Raw genomic sequence first — 17,327 nt, 5'->3', positions numbered from 1 at the left:
CCCCTTGGAATGACACCAGTAATTGTGCCACTTGTTATAACTGATCATTCCGTGTTTGTACTGTGGCATCATTCTTGGTGAGGGTAGGATGCTGCAAACGGTCAGTGTCATACCGGCCTGGACTACATAATCGGAGAGCTCATCTATGTCTCTTTTCATGTAGTCCGGGGAGGTACATCTCAGGTCATTCACACCAGCATGGACTATGACTGCATCATATTTCTACTTGCTTTGGGGTGACCTGCATACTTGTGTTATGTGGCGTATTGTAGCAGCCTACAGGCAGCTTACTGTACCCTTTCCCTTGTTCAGTCTGGTGTGCGGGACAGCAGCGTGTCTCACTATGGAGTCACCTATTACAACTGTATCAGGCATGTTGTTTCTCCTTCTGGCCTGTGACTGTTTGGCACACCAGCTTTGTGTACTATGTGTTGCATGTGCTATGTTTGGAGGTTGTTTGATTGGGTGTCTGCTTTGGAGGCCTCTGTTGGTGTGGTGTGTTTGTAATTCGGGCCTCCGGGAATGTTTTTCTGTGTTTATGTCTTTGGTTTGCAGTTGTGATAGGTCTATGTGGGACTGGGTTTGTGGTGTGTGTGGTTACCTTCTCCTCCTGACTAGTTTTGGGAGTACTGAGTTGAGGGAGCTCAGCCTCCAGTTTGGATAGATGGTTGCATCTCTCACATATATTTGTATTTCTTGGGGAGTTGGGGTTGTCTGTGTACTTGGGGCAGGTGTAACATTGCCTCAAGATTCACAGATTCAACTTGTTGTAGCTGGCCTTAGTGGATTGTATGTGTGGACATATTTTATTGCCATACTACTGATCAGTGATTACTTCTTTTTTTATGTTTGCTCTATCATGTAGTAGCTTCCTCATTCTCTTGCATGGTTTGGTTATGGCTGGTGTCCACCATGCCAGATGCCTGCGTGTATGGCATTGTGTCTTGTTTTAATTTAGGATTGCATAATCCAAGCATTCCTGGCAGTGTTCATGGAATGCCTGTATAACAGGTTCTGAGGTGTGGCCCATATTTTGCACCTGCACAGGACCTTTAATGGATTCCACATCAGTTTGGAGGAGTGCAAATTTTGCTTTACACATGTTTTTCACTGTGGTTTTCTGGCCAGGGACTGTGGTCAGGATGTGTATATCCAGTGTGATTACTCTATGGTCTGGTCTTACCAGTGAGCAATACACTTCTCATCTTGCCATCCAGTACCCATGTTGCTGATTATCACATCCAGTATGCTTACCCCTCTTGTGGGAGTGGTACGTTGTTCCTGGGCATTTTGGTTTATGGATTCTATGAACTTTTGTCCTACAGTGTTGGAGCTAGTATAATGCTCCCAGTCTATGTCTGGGTATTTTCAGTCACCCAATATAATGTGGTTTGGAGGACTTGATATATTCATGTATTCCAACATAGGCCAGGTGCAGTTCCTGGTGTTGGGATGGTAGTCTGTAGCAGGCTATAAACTGGGGGCAGTTTTAGCCACTGTTACTTGACCATGGCTAGTCCATGCTGCTTCTTGTTGTGGTACCAACATGGGGGTGTGGTTATCCTTGACAATTATTGCTAGTCACCCTCCTTTTGTAGCTTGTTCCATGTTTTGAGGCTGTACAGCACAGTATGAGGTGTAACCTGGTAGTGTTAGGGTGCTGTTGTGAGCCTTGACCCAGTTTTCTGTTACAGCACAGATATCAACATTCTCCATACTGGGTGAGTTTAGACTGCATGCATCTTGCTGTTTAGACTTCTGGCATTGGGTAGCATTACATCTAGGTTCTTATCCCTTCTGATACCTATGGAGGTAGGTTTGTGTTTTGAGCCTTACCTATTCAGGGCACACTGTGGGTAACAACAGCCTTTGCCAGTATCCATACGGCCTGCACTGATAGGTGCACGCCAGTCCTAGCAGGTGGAGCATCATGTCATGCTCAGCATGTCATCCCAGGCTGGCACACATTGGATCCCCTTTGACTAACTGCAATACTTCAGCCAATTATTGCACTTGATCATCTCATTGTCATATTGTGGCATGATGCTTGGTGAGGGTAGGATGTTAGTCACGGTCCTCAGGTGTGCATATAGTACATGGTGTTACATTACTTAACACATGGCATTCATGCCTCAGGTGGTGCTGCAGGGCTGCCTCTGTCGGATGCACATATTACACTCCCTGTACATGTTTGTGAGCAGGTCATGTCATTTTAGGCATCCCTGTTATTATTTGAGTGAGTCAGAGGGGTATCATTCCCAGGGTTCCTACTGAGCCAGTGTATGTGCTATCGTTGCCTCTTTGCCAAGGCCAGGGCATACTGGGCACGCCTCCTTCTGCCTACTGGGGCAGGCTCAGGTTGTTCCTCCTCTGAGTCACGCTCTGCCTGTGATGGCCTTGGCAATGGTGGGGGCTGTTTGGCCCAGCCCTATGCTGGTCCTGCTGCAGCTGTTTTCGCAAGATCATATTATGTAGCATAGCACATACCATGACAATTTGGGTACATGTAGTTGGTGTGTACTGCAAGGCTCCACCAGATGTGTCCAGACACCGGAACCGTGACTTGAGCAGCCCAAACACATGCTCTATTACATTACGTGTTTGTGCGTGTGCCTCATTATGGCGTTCCTGTTCAGGTGTGTGTGCGTTTCTGATGGGTGTCATCAGCCACGGCTCCAGTGCATAACCTGCATCCCCCACTAGGTGTCCATGTGGGATGTCCCCATTGGCAAATGTCTGGTACAGCTGCGTCAAATGCCAGATGTGGGAATCATGGTAGCTCCCAGGGCAGCCAGCACACACATTCATTATTATGCCCTGGGCATCACACATGACCTGGCAGTTGATGGAGGGGAAGCCCTTGCGGTTAATGTAGGCCCTACCCGCTCACCGGCTGGTGCTTTGATGCATATGTGCATGCAGTCTATTGCACCCACTACCTCAGGGTATTCCGCTATTTGCTGGAAGAGACACATATTGCTGGCCAATACCTCATGGGCATTGGGGAAATATACATGATCACCGACATGTGCTGACATGGCATCCAGGAACTGGTGCAGTACCCTGGAGGCTGATGCCTGTGATATCCCCATCATATCACCAGTTGGTCTCTGGAAGGTACCTGTTGCTAGTATTCTTAGGCCAACACATACCTTGGTTTCCACTGGGATGGGTTCCCCTCTGTTGGTTCTGTGTGTGAGGCGTGGCCTGCACAGCTCCACTATTTGCTGCAGGAGGTCTCTGTCCACTCTATAGCACTCTACTATCTCCAGCTCATGTAACCCGTGGTAGGTGACCCTGGGCCTGTACACTCTTCTCCGTCTCCTCACTGTGGGTTGTCTGGCACCATCTGCATTGTCACCACCCTCAGCAAGTCGCCTATGTCTCATTATGACAGCTATGGCAGCCCCTAACATTTCTGCTCTGAGTTCAGCTTTTTCAGTTTTCACTTCTAATAGCTTACTCCTGTCTTGCAGTGTCTCTTGAGAGAAACATCTTGCACTGCTGTTTGCAGAGTTTGAAGTGTTGGGCTGAGCTACTATTCTGCCTGTCTAATTGCCTGCTTCTAATTGTTTTCACCTGCTAGCTCCAGCAGTATTCCCTGCTAGCTTCCTACTAATTCTGTTGCTTCCTTTTTCCTTTCTGTTTCCTCAGGGGGGAGCAGCGTGCATACCAGCAGAAACACGCTCACAGTGGCTTACACGCACGCACACATGCTTACACGGTTCAGAATCTGCTTATTCGGGTTTAAACGCGCGCACACCCATGCAAACAGTGTTAAACATCTACCAACACGCTCCCACATGCTCAGTCTGCCTTACACGCACGCACACTGTCTTACTCGCGCTTCATGGCATGCACACTTGCGCATGCACGCCCAGCAAGAAACTTTGGTGTAGGCAACAGTGTACACCTTCCATTTCTTGACTTTCCCATGCTTATGTTGTGGCACTCCTCTTTCCATGATATGTGTCTGACATCTGTCATGTAACTCTGACCTCCAATGAACTGCATTTCTTTCTGCCATTCCCCCCTGTGATGTCACCTATCTCCTACTCTGTTCCTCCCCCTTATGTAACTCTTACACTACTCAGAATGTGCTCATTTGCTATGTGACAGTGGAATTCAGTATCCTAACACTCATTTGCATCAGATTGCCTACTAATGCTTAGTTACATCTCTTAGACTCAGCTTCCCCCCTTAGCAACCACTAAATGGTGGCCATGTTGTTTTTGGTCTGCTGGTCCCTGCATTGTAAATCCATGTATTGCATAAAACCCACATTTGTGGGTTTATAACCTTCATTTTTATGTTTTTATATAGTGCAGCCCGTTTGTGCGGGGCTGCGCTGCTTTTAAAAATTATTTATTTCTCATATTTGCATCGGGGTACCTTGCCAATGGCCACATATTTGGCCATTGGCATGCTGCCTGACACATATGCACCCTTTATTTGGAGCTGACATGGCTCCATTGTGTTTTTTGCAGAAACGTACTCAGTTGTACACTGAGTACATTTCTGCAGCTAAAACGGCTCTTACACGGGCTGCTTTGGGCTTCCTGGATCGCTAATCAACCTCATTTGCATGCTATTCAGCTGCAAGTGAGGTGATTAGCTTATCCACGCCCACTCCGTGTAAGAGACGTTTTAGCTGGTCTCTTACACGGACTTTGGGCTGTTCCTGGATCGCGAAGGCTGCATGGAGTCTTACACTATTCTTAGACTCCGTGCAAGCCTTCGTGAATCCTGCCCATAGTCTTTTGAATTTTGTTTCTAAGTATTACGCACAAAACATGCTGCAATAGTTACACGTGGTATTCTGAAAATGTCTGTATTGTACCATCATCTGCCTCTACTTACAGGTTCATAGGCAGGTACTAAGCTATTGGCCCTAGGGCCTATATAAGCCTAGCCAAACGGTACCCTGGCTTTTGCCACCCAAGAAAATTATTTTCAAGCATAGCCACAGAAGTGATCCCCGGGGTGAATTTCCTATGTCCCATCCAATCATCAAGATTTTTCTTGAACAGTGCTAATGAGGAGCTTTGTTTGATATAAATAGGTAGTTTGTTCCAGAGTAGGGGCAGTCTCTGGGACAGGAATCTATCCCTCCAGCATGTTCTGTTTATTGTGGTGACAAGGTTTAGGGCCCTAGAGCGTGTAGCTCGGAGGGATTAGGATTGCTTTACGCGGAGCATGTCCAACAGCTCTGGGTCTGACATAGCTTTGTATGTTAGGCAGAGATCGCCTCTGCATAGGCGATATGCGACAGAGTAAAGCTGAAGTTTTTTGAGATTTTTTTTTTATATATTAGAATATATTTCTTAATTTTCAAAGAAAGGGGGTGTAGGGTACTGGGTTCTATCCATTTAAGAATAGGCATTACCATAAGACAATCTATATCGTGTGACTACTAGTCTTTCAGCACTTGTAGCAAAGATAATGAAGTGAAAAAGCTCTTGCCTCTGGCATAGTAACTCTAGTTCCTTCCTGAACTACTTCGGCATATTTAAATTACAAAGGCTGCCAGGATTACTGAAACACCACCTTTTGTGCGGGCAAGTTTTAGTTCGCCCAGCAACTTTGTTAAGTCTGTCCTTCTGAAATCTAAAATTGATGTCAGTGTCACAGTATATTTGACTTAGCAACTGTTCTTCTGCCAAAAAGACAACTGGATTATCAACAATGAAAGAGTCCCCCACAATGATATATACAACAAACACTTTTCTGAGTGAAGGGGTGAGGATAATTGTGTGTGGAATTGTATAGAAAATCAAGTTTAACAATTTATGTAAGAATACCCAAGTTTTCTCAGAGTTGTGTAACTTTGGAAGATACTGAATTAAGTAAGGGGTACAAGACCCCTATACGAGTGTGTGTATGGGATTTGTCCCCACTTCACCCAGGGCTACCATTTTGTCTGTGAAGTCAAAATTCTTTTTTTTTTTCCTCTCCCTGGGACTTGCCAATGGTTCCCTTTCTTTTACCCTACTATCAGGAGGGGAGCCAGGTCTTTCCATCTTAAGTAACAGCTATAACATGGCCTCTTTGTTCCTTGGTTGGATGGCCTTATCATCTCTTGTTTTTCTTACAGAGCAGAAAGACATGTAGTGGGAATGGGACTTTGGACAACCTATCGGATCCACTGGACTCTCCTCCTCCTCTCCCTTTTAAAATCTGTAACATCTGAGTCAAGACCACTGATCAGTGAAGAGCCTATGAACAGCTTCTTAAGTATCAGCTTGAGATTAGTATTTCTGTTTTGCTCATGGTGAGAGAAGGGCAGAGGGACACTGTGACGGAAGGACAGAGGGACATTGCTTTCTATTCTTCCTAAAAATTACAAATCACTGGGATGCCTGAAAACTGTTTCTTAGCAGTCAGGTTGGAATTAATACAACTGCTTTGCTCCAGGTGAGATGAGGAGCACAGGGACATTGATTCTTGACTCTCTCTCTCTGATTTTGCAATGTAGGTGGGACTTTTCCTGATTTGTCTGGTTACCATTTTGGCAGAAACCTCATAAATTTTAATTATGGACCTTTGTGAAGCTTGACTTTCTGTTGTGCTGCTAAGTGTGGTATACTGACTCCAGCAACATCTGGAACAATACTATTGACTGCAGGCATGCCTATGACCAACTTCTCAGGAACCAGTTAGGGATGAGTGGCTTCTAGTGACAGAAGGAGCACATGGTCATATTCCAAGCTGAGTGCGGTCACAGTCGGACCAACACTACTAGTCATCATTCTTGGCAGATCTTATTCTGACTTTTTACTAAATACTGCTAGATTAGCTACCATCTAACCTAACTTCAAGGTATCACCGAAAATACTTTATCCATTAATTGTCAGAGCCTATTATAATAGTCTCCTTCTAACCACTGAACATTGTGACGAGCCTCAGTCCTTCACCATCTAGCAACATGGTTCAGCAGTCTGTTTTCACTCCATCTGTGACAAGTCCAATCACATTACATGTTCTAAGGCAGTGAGCGTTTCAAATGCCTTATGCTTACAGACTATGCACTACTTCTACCAATTAATAGTTTAACTTACAAAATATTTAACTATTTAAGAAGCATGGAGGCAAACATCTTCTATCAACCTACTACTAGTAAGTATCATACCTAAACAATACCACATCAATCACAATAAGCCAACAGGCCCATAACCTATGCAGAGACTGTAAAGAAAAATTGCTAAAGCTTCTAGAATATACACTAAAATTTCACAGCTTCCAGCTCATAAAGCAGCATCTACTCCTCCTCCACTCACACATACTGCAAATATGTACAGCTCACACAAGGGTCACCAAGAAAGTAGACCTAAGCTATAAGGCCCATTAAGTCCGCTTCCACTCAAGGAAATGTTTTAGTCAGACATGATTCTACAGTTATGCAAACAAGACTCCACACTCTCCAGGCTGAACAAGAACATGGTGACTATAAGCTGTTAGTCTGGGGCCAGAATCTATGATGTCACAAGGGTTCTAAGAGCCCTTAAACCAGACAATTATGACTAAAAATTAGCAGTGTCTCACGTGGAAGGGACTGACTTGAGTCTGTGCATCCAGAAAGATGCACAGAGAGATGTGACGCCCATGCACTGGCCCAGTAATCAAGGAGCCTCAATCCACACCACTAGCACCAGTGAGGGGCATGCACATTGGGAAGGATAACAGATACACACACACAGTAAAGTAAAATTTCCCCTAAGAGCACACACAGATCACAGTCAGTCTGGGGCTGGTTTCTCCCTTTCTCTCTAGATCCCAATAACACTCCCCACTGGCGGAGCTATAAGGTACAGATCTCAGCCGAGTAGTGAAGCCAATACCTCCAGTACCCTCTTGTCCAACCAGTGCTTTGTGTCTCTGCCCAAGTAGCTGACAAACACACTTTGAGATATGGTTTACATACAAACACACAGACACTACGGAGGAAGGCTGGCACAGGTTCTCCAGCTATGCCCCCTCCTGCCAGGCTAAAAGTAATCACTGTCACCAACTACTCTAATTAGCTACTAATAAGGCCCTTCCCAAAGGGTGACCAATTTCACTGTTATCCAAACAGTAAGTGTCACCCAGGGCTAAAGCTATTGAAGTGGCTTGGACATCATCACCAAATACATGTAATGTACTCTAAGAGCTTAAATTACCTTTACACAAAACAGCCACAGTTGAAAGGTTTAAAAATATTTAATAATAAATAATAAAAACACAAGACAAATATTATTACTTCAACACAATGACATTACAGGGTTCAGAGATCACAGGAAACTTTTAAAATAATATTGTAGGATAATTTGACATAAATATAGAAAACAGCTAGACTAATCTTACTATTTCTATCTATGCCTAAGAGAAATACTAAAGTCTAACATCATCTTTACAAATAGAGCAAGCAAGTGCTGGTGAGTTGATGGGTTCAGGTTCAGACAAATTCCAAAATGCTCAAATATTTCTCTCTGAGAAAGTCTTAAATTGACAAACACCCAGCACTGCTGAGTCATTTCACATTACATCATTTTTATCACTTCTTTAGTTCCCAGGCTACCAGAAACTCAAAATTTACATTTCTTAGTAAGCTGCACCTGGCCAGGAAGCCACAGCAATAAAAAGACATTATACATGCAAAACCTTAGCAATTATCTCTTAAATCAAGACAATAGAAAGAACTTCCTGGCCCGGACATCCTGTCTCCAAACTTCAGATCAAACAGTCATACAATGCTTGACTTATCAGCTTTCTTCCAGCAGAGTGCACTGTGGTTACATTCTTGAAGCTCAGTACAACATATAGTTTAATCCTAACATATAACAAGAAACAACACAATGACATTCATACAAATAGGACCAGTATTCCATAGCTGCAGCAAAGTACAAAATGAACCAGTTCGGTAACTAAATGAAGAAAAATTCTTTAATTCACTGACATGGATTTAGCACTTTCATCTACAAGCCCGTATATTTCATCAGAATAATTTTAAAACTCAATTGACGGTGTCTGAATATTAATTCACAACCAATAAAATCACGAAAGCATTTATACATTTAAATAACTTATTACCTGCAATAACAATGGTTAAAACTAGTGATGATGCATCCTGCTTGTACTTTTAAACAACACTATTTAAAACCTTCTGTAAAACCTGAATTAAAATGCACATAACAACAGTAAATAAAAATGTATTTAATATGGTGAATAACCGTAGCAATGACCTATAAATGCTTTATGCTTGCAATAAGCTTAAATAAAACCAAGCTTCCTCACTAAGATCTAAAAATGGCTGAGTAACAAACATAATACAATTTTTTTTAAATCAGCAGGATTTAGGTTGACTAAGATACCACCCTATCGTCTTACATCTAAGACTGGTGTAATGGTAATATTGTCATTGATGCCTGAGAAACCAGTTGCATTCAACAACAGTTGCCATCTAACTTCTTTTTCTTTTAAGATGCTCTTAATATCCCCCCTTCTAGGATTCAAATGAATACTTTCCAGTATGGCAAACTTAAAATTGGAACACCCTTGACTGGACTCTAAATGCCTACAGAGTGTATTATTTTTATCCTTCTTCCTTAGACAACAATAATGCTCATATATTCTGTTTCTTAGGACTCTGTTTGTTTTCCCTATATAAAATGTGGAACAGCTGCAACATTTGGCCAGGTATACCACCCTCATGGTGTTACAATTACCTCTCCTAAACTGTACCCTAGTCCTATTGATATTATCCAAGACTAGTGTCTAGTGTAATCCAGTTAGTTCTCTTTACATTGATAGAACAAACCTGTGGATTACTTTAATATTTACAATGACATAGAATTATTTGCAAAATTCTACCTAGCTAGGCTGGCAGCCTTCACAACAGACATGATAGAACTTACTATGTACGACTTAGAAACAGGAAAGATGATCCTGAGTAATACATTGCCTGTACCAAGAATGATGGCAGATAAGAGTACAAGATAATCAGCTTTAACAACTGGCTAAGGAGATGATGTTAAGTCTAACGGGCTCCAGTATGTGTCAGGCTGGGATGGCTTGCACTTCTCATACCAGTGTTTCTACACACTGGCTAAAGTCTTTCCTGTTCCAATAGTGCCTTTTTATCCAAAGCTCTCTACTGGGCATTCCTACACGGCAAAATCACACTCAGATTTGGACAACATCATGGTGGCACTACTCACTGATAGAACTCCAAATCAAAATTACTTGAACTTGAGGCCCTCCTTCAACTTGAACACATTTGTGTATGTGTAGTTACTGATGCATGGTTTCAGTGTAGTAATAGTAGTCCCTGTCTAGAATGGTTTAGCACCTATCATGCCTTCAGGCCCTTGGGTAGCTGTAGGGGAGTATCTGTATTTGTCAGAAACACAATCATCCCAAGTCGCATTATCCATGACTCTAACTTTGAGTTCCTGGAGATCGAAATCACCATTAACAAATCCAATTATTACTTCACTGTTAAACTACAGATCCCCATCAACGTCCCTCAAAGAACACAGCAATTGCCCAAACACCATTGTGGGTTTAAATAGAAATCTGAATACCTTCCTACTAGGAGACTTCAATTATCCAAGCATTAAGTGGTACACTTAAATCTCTAAAACTGGATCGTGAAGCAGTTCCTAAACTGTTAGTTCCAATACAGTGGAGCAAATTGTAAAACTATGACCCTTACCAACCTAGTCGGTACTTGCACCCCCACCCAGATTTTATCATCCCTGGTTAAATCTGACCACACATCAGCCACCATCTCTATCAAGCCTAGTGGTAGTGCCCCACTGCTAACTGACACCACTTTTCCAGACTTCGCAAAGAGATATTTACTTCAGCTTGTAGAAGACCTACAAAAATTTCCCAGCAATCCCCTCCAAATGGACCCAACTGAGAGGGCTGTCACATTCACCTCCAACTTCTGCCAAACCTATACAGCTTCACAGGAAAGTCAGTACCCATTTGCCTTAAAGGAAAGCTCCACTTCCTCCTACACTTTAACTCAACTCTTAGGTTGCTTTTCTCCTACAGTATGGTTCCACTTCTGTATAGGTACCAGAAACCTGCTTGTACTTTATAGAGTTTTCATTTCTTTGCCTTGGAAACAAATGAAGGGAAAGACCATTCAATTTTTTAAGCTTAACTTCTTACATGATTTGCTGAGGAATTTGTCTCTGCCTGCATGATATACCGCAGACATACAGAACATAGGGTTGCCACCTTTTAAGTGGGCCAAAGTGGGACATGGGGGTGTGGCCAATATGACACTGGCCACACCCTCTACCATGACGTCACCACCAGAGTGGTGAAGGAGATGCTGTTATTGTATGACGGATGGCTACTGGAGTGGCTAGCTGGTTGGTGGGAGTAGCAGCTGGATGGATAGCTTGATGGATGGATGGATGGATGGATGGATGGATGGATGGATGGATGGATAGCTGAATCGGATGGCTGGATGGATGGAGGGTGGCTGGCTGGCTGGATGGATGGATGGAGGATGACTGGCTGGCAGGCTGGATGGAGGAGGATGGCAGGCTGGATGGAGGAGGATGGCTGGCTGGCTGGCTGGAGGAGGATGGCTGGCTGGCTGGCTGGCTGGCTGGAGGAGGATGGCTGGCTGGCTGGAGGAGGAGAATGGCTGGCTGGCTGGCTGTAGGAGGAGAATGGCTGGCTGGCTGGCTGGCTGGAGGAGGAGAATGGCTGGCTGGCTGGCTGGAGGAGGAGAATGGCTGGCTGGAGGAGGAGGATGGCTGGCTGGATGGAGGAGGATGGCTGGCTGGCTGGATGGATGGAGGAGGATGGCTGGCTGGCTGGATGGAGGAGGATGGCTGGCTGGCTGGATGGAGGAGGATGGCTGGCTGGCTGGATGGAGGAGGATGGCTGACTGGCTGGATGGAGGAGGATGGCTGACTGGCTGGCAGGCTGGCTGGATGGAGGAGGATGGCTGGCTGGCTGGATCGTTTGTTATAAAAAAAATATATACATATATCGGTAGTTTTTTTGGGGCTGTAGAAGCGCTTAAAACAAAGCGCTCCTACAGCTGTGATCTTTGCAGGGCTCTTCCTGCCCCAATCCCCACCCCTTTCATGAATTGCAGCTAATTGCTGCACAAATTAAAGCACCTAGACCTAACAGGCAGCAGCTTTGCCTGCAGGTCTGGGTTGGTGACGTAACTGAATTGCCATGAAAAAGCCAGAAGTAACTGCGACTTTTCCACGGCAATTCAGTGTGATCACAAAAGCAGGACTTTTCAGGTCCCACTACTTGATACAGTGGGCAACAGGATAAGGTGGCTTAACCCGCGAGTGTCCCGCTGACAACGGGACGGGTGGCAACCTTAACAGAAAACTATAGTCAGGTAAGGCTGACAATCTTATATTGGAATGGGGGAAATTAATCCTGCTGTTATCAGAAGTACAGCAGATGCTGTGAAATAAAAAGACAGAGATGTGAAACTGTTTTCCATTGTCTTTATTAGAGAGAGGAAGAAAACTTACACCGATTCCCAGCTGTTTCCAATGTAGCCCTGCCTTTCAAAGCAAAATGGAATTACAAATGTTTCAAAGGCAGTTTTCAACTATTTTGCCAATTTACACAGGCAGAATCATAGTATTGAACCGCTAACCTTTAAACTTGAAACGTTTGTTGTTTATATTGCTTTACATTTTAAGATGACTTAAGTGTAGTATCAAAGATGTATATGACATTTACAGAAAAGTCAGAAAATATTTTTCTTATTATTCTTGTAAAGTATCAAGACTTTTGACAAAGTATGGGGGAGGGGATTGTCAATTCATCTTAGACTACAAAAAAGATACTTTGAACAAATGCCTGCAATTCAGCTACTTTTTTGGTTACTGCTGTATAACTCCTTTGTATACTGTAAAACAAGCCCTGAAACACACACAAATGAAGGTCATTGAAGAAATAGAAGCAGTTTTGTTACAGAAGGTATATAAGATGACAGTGATTGACACTTATCCCATTATATGACAATGACATGCGAATACACTACTACTGCCTTATGTCTAGCATGACTCGTATAAAGCAGACTTGAAACAGATTATGGGAAAGAGAAAGGTTTGAAGAAAAACAAGATTGTGCTGATAATATCAAGCCCCATTAGCAGCCATTTTTGCAGAAAGCTTTTTAAAATTCTATAAGAAGCACTCTGAGTGAAGTTGAAGTGTTAAAATAGCTCAGAAAACAAACAGAGTGAAAAAAAATAGATTTTTTTAGTTCTAATGTGGAGTTTTCCCTTAAATATAATGGTACATTCAGGAATACATCTCTCTCCCTAGTGGAACCCCATATTAAACAAAAATGTATAACAAAAGAAGGAAAACAATGAAAAGCTATAAGAAATCCCTAACCCCTTATCTCAGGATCACAGTATAACATACCAACAAGGAACATAAGAGTACCATTACAAAATGTAAATTAGAATACAAGCTTAAGGTCACTACAGATAATGAAAGGAAACTACAAATCTTTCTTCGCCTAGGAAACAGACAATATATTACCAAATTTAGTGCTAAATTTCCCCAGTCTGTCCATACTCTTGCCCCCACTTCTTCTTCTTCTTCTTTCTGCTTTTCCCGGTTAGGGGTCGCCACAGCGGATCACCTGTCCGCTCATGAATGGCAGTGGAGTTTTACGGTGTCGAGTTGCCAGCCCAGCGCCCAACCTTCCACAGAAGGCACACACATGCACACACTCACACCTAGGGCCAATTTAGTGTGTCCAATCCACCTACAGCATGTCTTTGGGATGTGGGAGGAAACCAGAGAACCCGGAGGAAACCCACGAGACCACAGGGAGGACATGCAGACTCTGCACAGAAGGCACCCCAGCCAAGGATCGAACCGGAGAACCTCTTACTGTGAGGCGGCAATGCTATCCACTGCACCACCGTGGCCACCCGTCATACTCTTGCTCCCACTACACCTGAAAATTTAGCTCCTCCTGAAGTCACACTGGAGCAAGTCTCAGAATCTCTATCAAAGGTTAAAATGAAACTTCCATGGGACCAAACAACACACCAGGCTGCATTCTCATCAGTTCCAAGTATGAACCATCAAAGTTTCTATTTAAACTATTTAACCTCAGTCTGTCTACGGGGTTTGTGCCCAATACCTGGAGAACAGCTACAATGCCCACCCCCAGGCAGTGTATAATTCTGCATCTGACCTCTCTGCAAACCAGGGTCATTATAGACTCATCAGCCACACCAGACTTACATGCAAAGCCATAAAATGTATCATAGGAAAATGTGCCTCTGGGTAAATAAACAACTTAACTGCTCTAGACCCCGATCATTTTGGTTTTGTGAAGGGTAGGACCTCTCTCTTAAATCTAGTAAGTGTCTTTAAAAAGGGTACAGAGGGTGTGGAAACAGTAGTCTCTCAGTGCACGTTGTGTATTTTGACCTAACCAAGGCTTTTCACACTATTGCCCATGTTGGTATTATTAAAAAATGAAATAAAGTTAATAAAAGCCCCCATGTTACCCATTGGATTGTAAACTGTCTTTATAACAGATCCCAGGTTGTGAAAGTTGCTATTACCCTCTCTGAATATAAAATGTTAACCAGTGTGGTATCACTGGGATCAGGGTTGGGCACTTTCCTGTTTAGCAATTATTTTGCAAACATTCAATCAAATATCCCAGAAGATTGCTTGACCAAGTTTGCTGATCACTGCAAGCTGGGCACTAACATTCACCCATCCAAGGAATGGGGCATGAACATGCTTGGCGTACTGAAAATGGTGTCAAACTAAATGCAAAAAAGTGCAGCATACTAAAGTTCAGCAAAAAATACTGTGCCCACTTCAAATGTTATAAACTGTACTACTCTTTAGACAAATACTGTCATAACAGACCAGGGTACATATGTGGACAACCGTCTCTCATTAGATCATCACATTTTCATAATAGTTAGGAAATCCTTCTACCTAGTCCAGTTAATCTCCAAGAAAATATCTTCAAGAACCAATGAGGTCATTGTACTATTTCTTTATCAGAGCCATCATTAAATACAGTGCCCCTTTTGATACACATAAATCCAAGCATTTCACTCAAACAAAAATGCCCCCAAATTTTCCTAAACAATAAAATAAAAGTATTTGAATCCTTCTTCTATCGTGATAGATTAACACAGCTCTCCTGTGCCTAATTTTTTGAGCTGTGAAAAACAAAATACTATTTGACCTCTTTTTTTTTTGAAAAATCAATGTCTTTATAAACACCTACTCTAGAGACCTAAATCAACAACAACAACAAATAAACAAGATTCACTAGAGAGAGCTTCCTAACTCAGTGTATTCCCAACCTATGAAATAAGTTACCATTCCATGTCAAAATACTACTTTCATTAGCATTTAATCTAGTCTTGATGCCTAGATGAGTAGACACAAATTATACAGCAGGGTTATCATGTACAGCCTTGCTTTCTTTAGAATGTGAGCACTATTAAATGCTTGAAAAAGGAGCATGATCTCTTGCCTAGTGTTGTCCCTGTGCTGATGCCCTTAATTCCACAATGGTTCATCAGAGTTCTGCTAGTGCAGTCAACCATACGCAACGTACATACCTTTAGTCATATGCGTATCCCTAACCCCAGGCAATATATAATTCTGCAAGTTTGTGTTGCCCCAGTACTTCCCCTCACTGTTACACAAGTGGCAAGCTACAGCTACCACCCTTCACCAAGATGGGCCAGTCGATAGCAGACCTTAACTCCCATCCTACCTATTCCATCCTGTGCCCATGTCACTAACCAAACACAGGTCATCTGGGTCACAGTCACGGTTTCATCTCTCTGTATTTTGAGAGCGGGACTCATAACTCAAATTCTTAAAACAAATATATGCACATAATAGAAAATCTTAATCATACATTGTTATGCAAGTTAGGCCATCACAGCTCAGTAAACAGTTGCTGGAGAGTTACTACTCAAACACATGTTGCATTACCAGTGACTGCAATGCTGATTACATATCTACATATCTGAAATGTGAATGTAAGCATAGCCTCTGCAATAAAATGTATTTTGAATGCTATGCTAAAGAAAAAAAATGAGACAAAGATGCAGCTTGATGACTTTTCTAATAGCACGCACAAATCTACTGGTTTGCCAGTACACAGAGATTAGCATACAATAAAAACAACTGATGTTTGTGTTGGAGTACTGATACTTCGCAAGATTGTCGATTGCGTTGTATTAATTCTGCACATACCTCTCAAGCATTCTTGATTTGTGCCTATTCTGCTATGTATCTCAAAAAATAATGGCTTTGTGAAAAACAGTGATGGTGAAAATCATTAAGTAATTCCAGACATCATATTTGTTTAATGTCAATAATAATGCATATCAATGTAAAGTCTCTTATTCCACCCACCTTCAACATTTTAGAACTGACCTGACAATTTTTGGCTTTACTCCTGGTTTTAGAGTAAAGATGTTGACAGCCATGCTTCTTTTGCTAGCAATTATAGAAGAGTTATTGTATAAATGTAGTTCCCAAACATAACATTACCCCTTAGCATGTCAGTGTCCATCAAAAACTAGTTCCTCCCTACCTGTGATTTGAGATCAGTTCTTGCACTTTGCACATTTAGCTGTTGTTCCTTTCTTTTGGAAGGCATGATTATATATAAATGTGCGTTACACACTCAAACTTTGTTGAAAAAGTTGTCCTAAAATAACACTGCAGTACAACTCATTTTGGAAATAGTTTATATAAACATAAGTTGACATCTCCACCCCATTTCAAACACGAAGTAGGGAGCGAAAACACAGCCACTCTGGTAACTAGGCTAAGGACGCTGCGACAAGTTGTAACGTCACTCTCAAGCGTCCTTTTCCAAAGGATGCGTTTGAGTTTTTTTTCCTGAGCTGCTGGAAAACGTCTACATGTAATTTCGGTTGTTGCACGTCTGTGGAGAAAGATTTTCGCAAAGCCTGTTTTATAGCTTGCTGAGTGTTTATTTTTTTCTTTTTCGAAAAAAATATATGTATTTGAGTAGCTGCTTGTGTTATGACTTGAAGTTGTCATTTCAAGGGCACGCCAGTTACCATTATCGTTATTATTATCGGGGCAGTAGACTGATTCGCAAGGACGAGTGTTTTCCACTGCCTGTATAGACAAACGGAATATTTACCGAAACAGTATATATAGATATAAAAACACAGATAATGTAGAGTAGAAATCATTATAAAACTGGTGAAAAGAGCTCCTCACCAAAGCTATTTAATCAATCTATACACAGAACAGTCCCTATTTGGCCAGTAGTGCCCTGTGAGAAAACATAAATTG

The 17,327-nt window shown here is 42.5% G+C and overlaps 1 protein-coding gene across 1 annotated transcript in view; it reads right to left on the bottom strand.

Moving 5' to 3' along the window:
- Positions 1 to 16,906, bottom strand: part of NPHP1 (nephrocystin 1) — a 1,368,595-nt gene extending 1,351,689 nt beyond the window's left edge. The window contains exon 1 of the mRNA XM_044057279.1: positions 16,591 to 16,906. Coding sequence (XP_043913214.1) covers positions 16,591 to 16,656 — 66 coding nt within the window. The 5' untranslated portion in view covers positions 16,657 to 16,906. The remainder of the gene's footprint in view (positions 1 to 16,590) is intronic.
- Between the last annotated feature and the right edge of the window lie 421 nt (positions 16,907 to 17,327).

This window comes from Protopterus annectens, chromosome 1.part2 (assembly GCF_019279795.1).
Source record: "Protopterus annectens isolate FY-2018-M chromosome 1.part2, PAN1.0, whole genome shotgun sequence".
NCBI lineage: Eukaryota > Metazoa > Chordata > Ceratodontiformes > Protopteridae > Protopterus > Protopterus annectens.
This window is presented reverse-complemented; position numbering and strand designations above follow the sequence as displayed.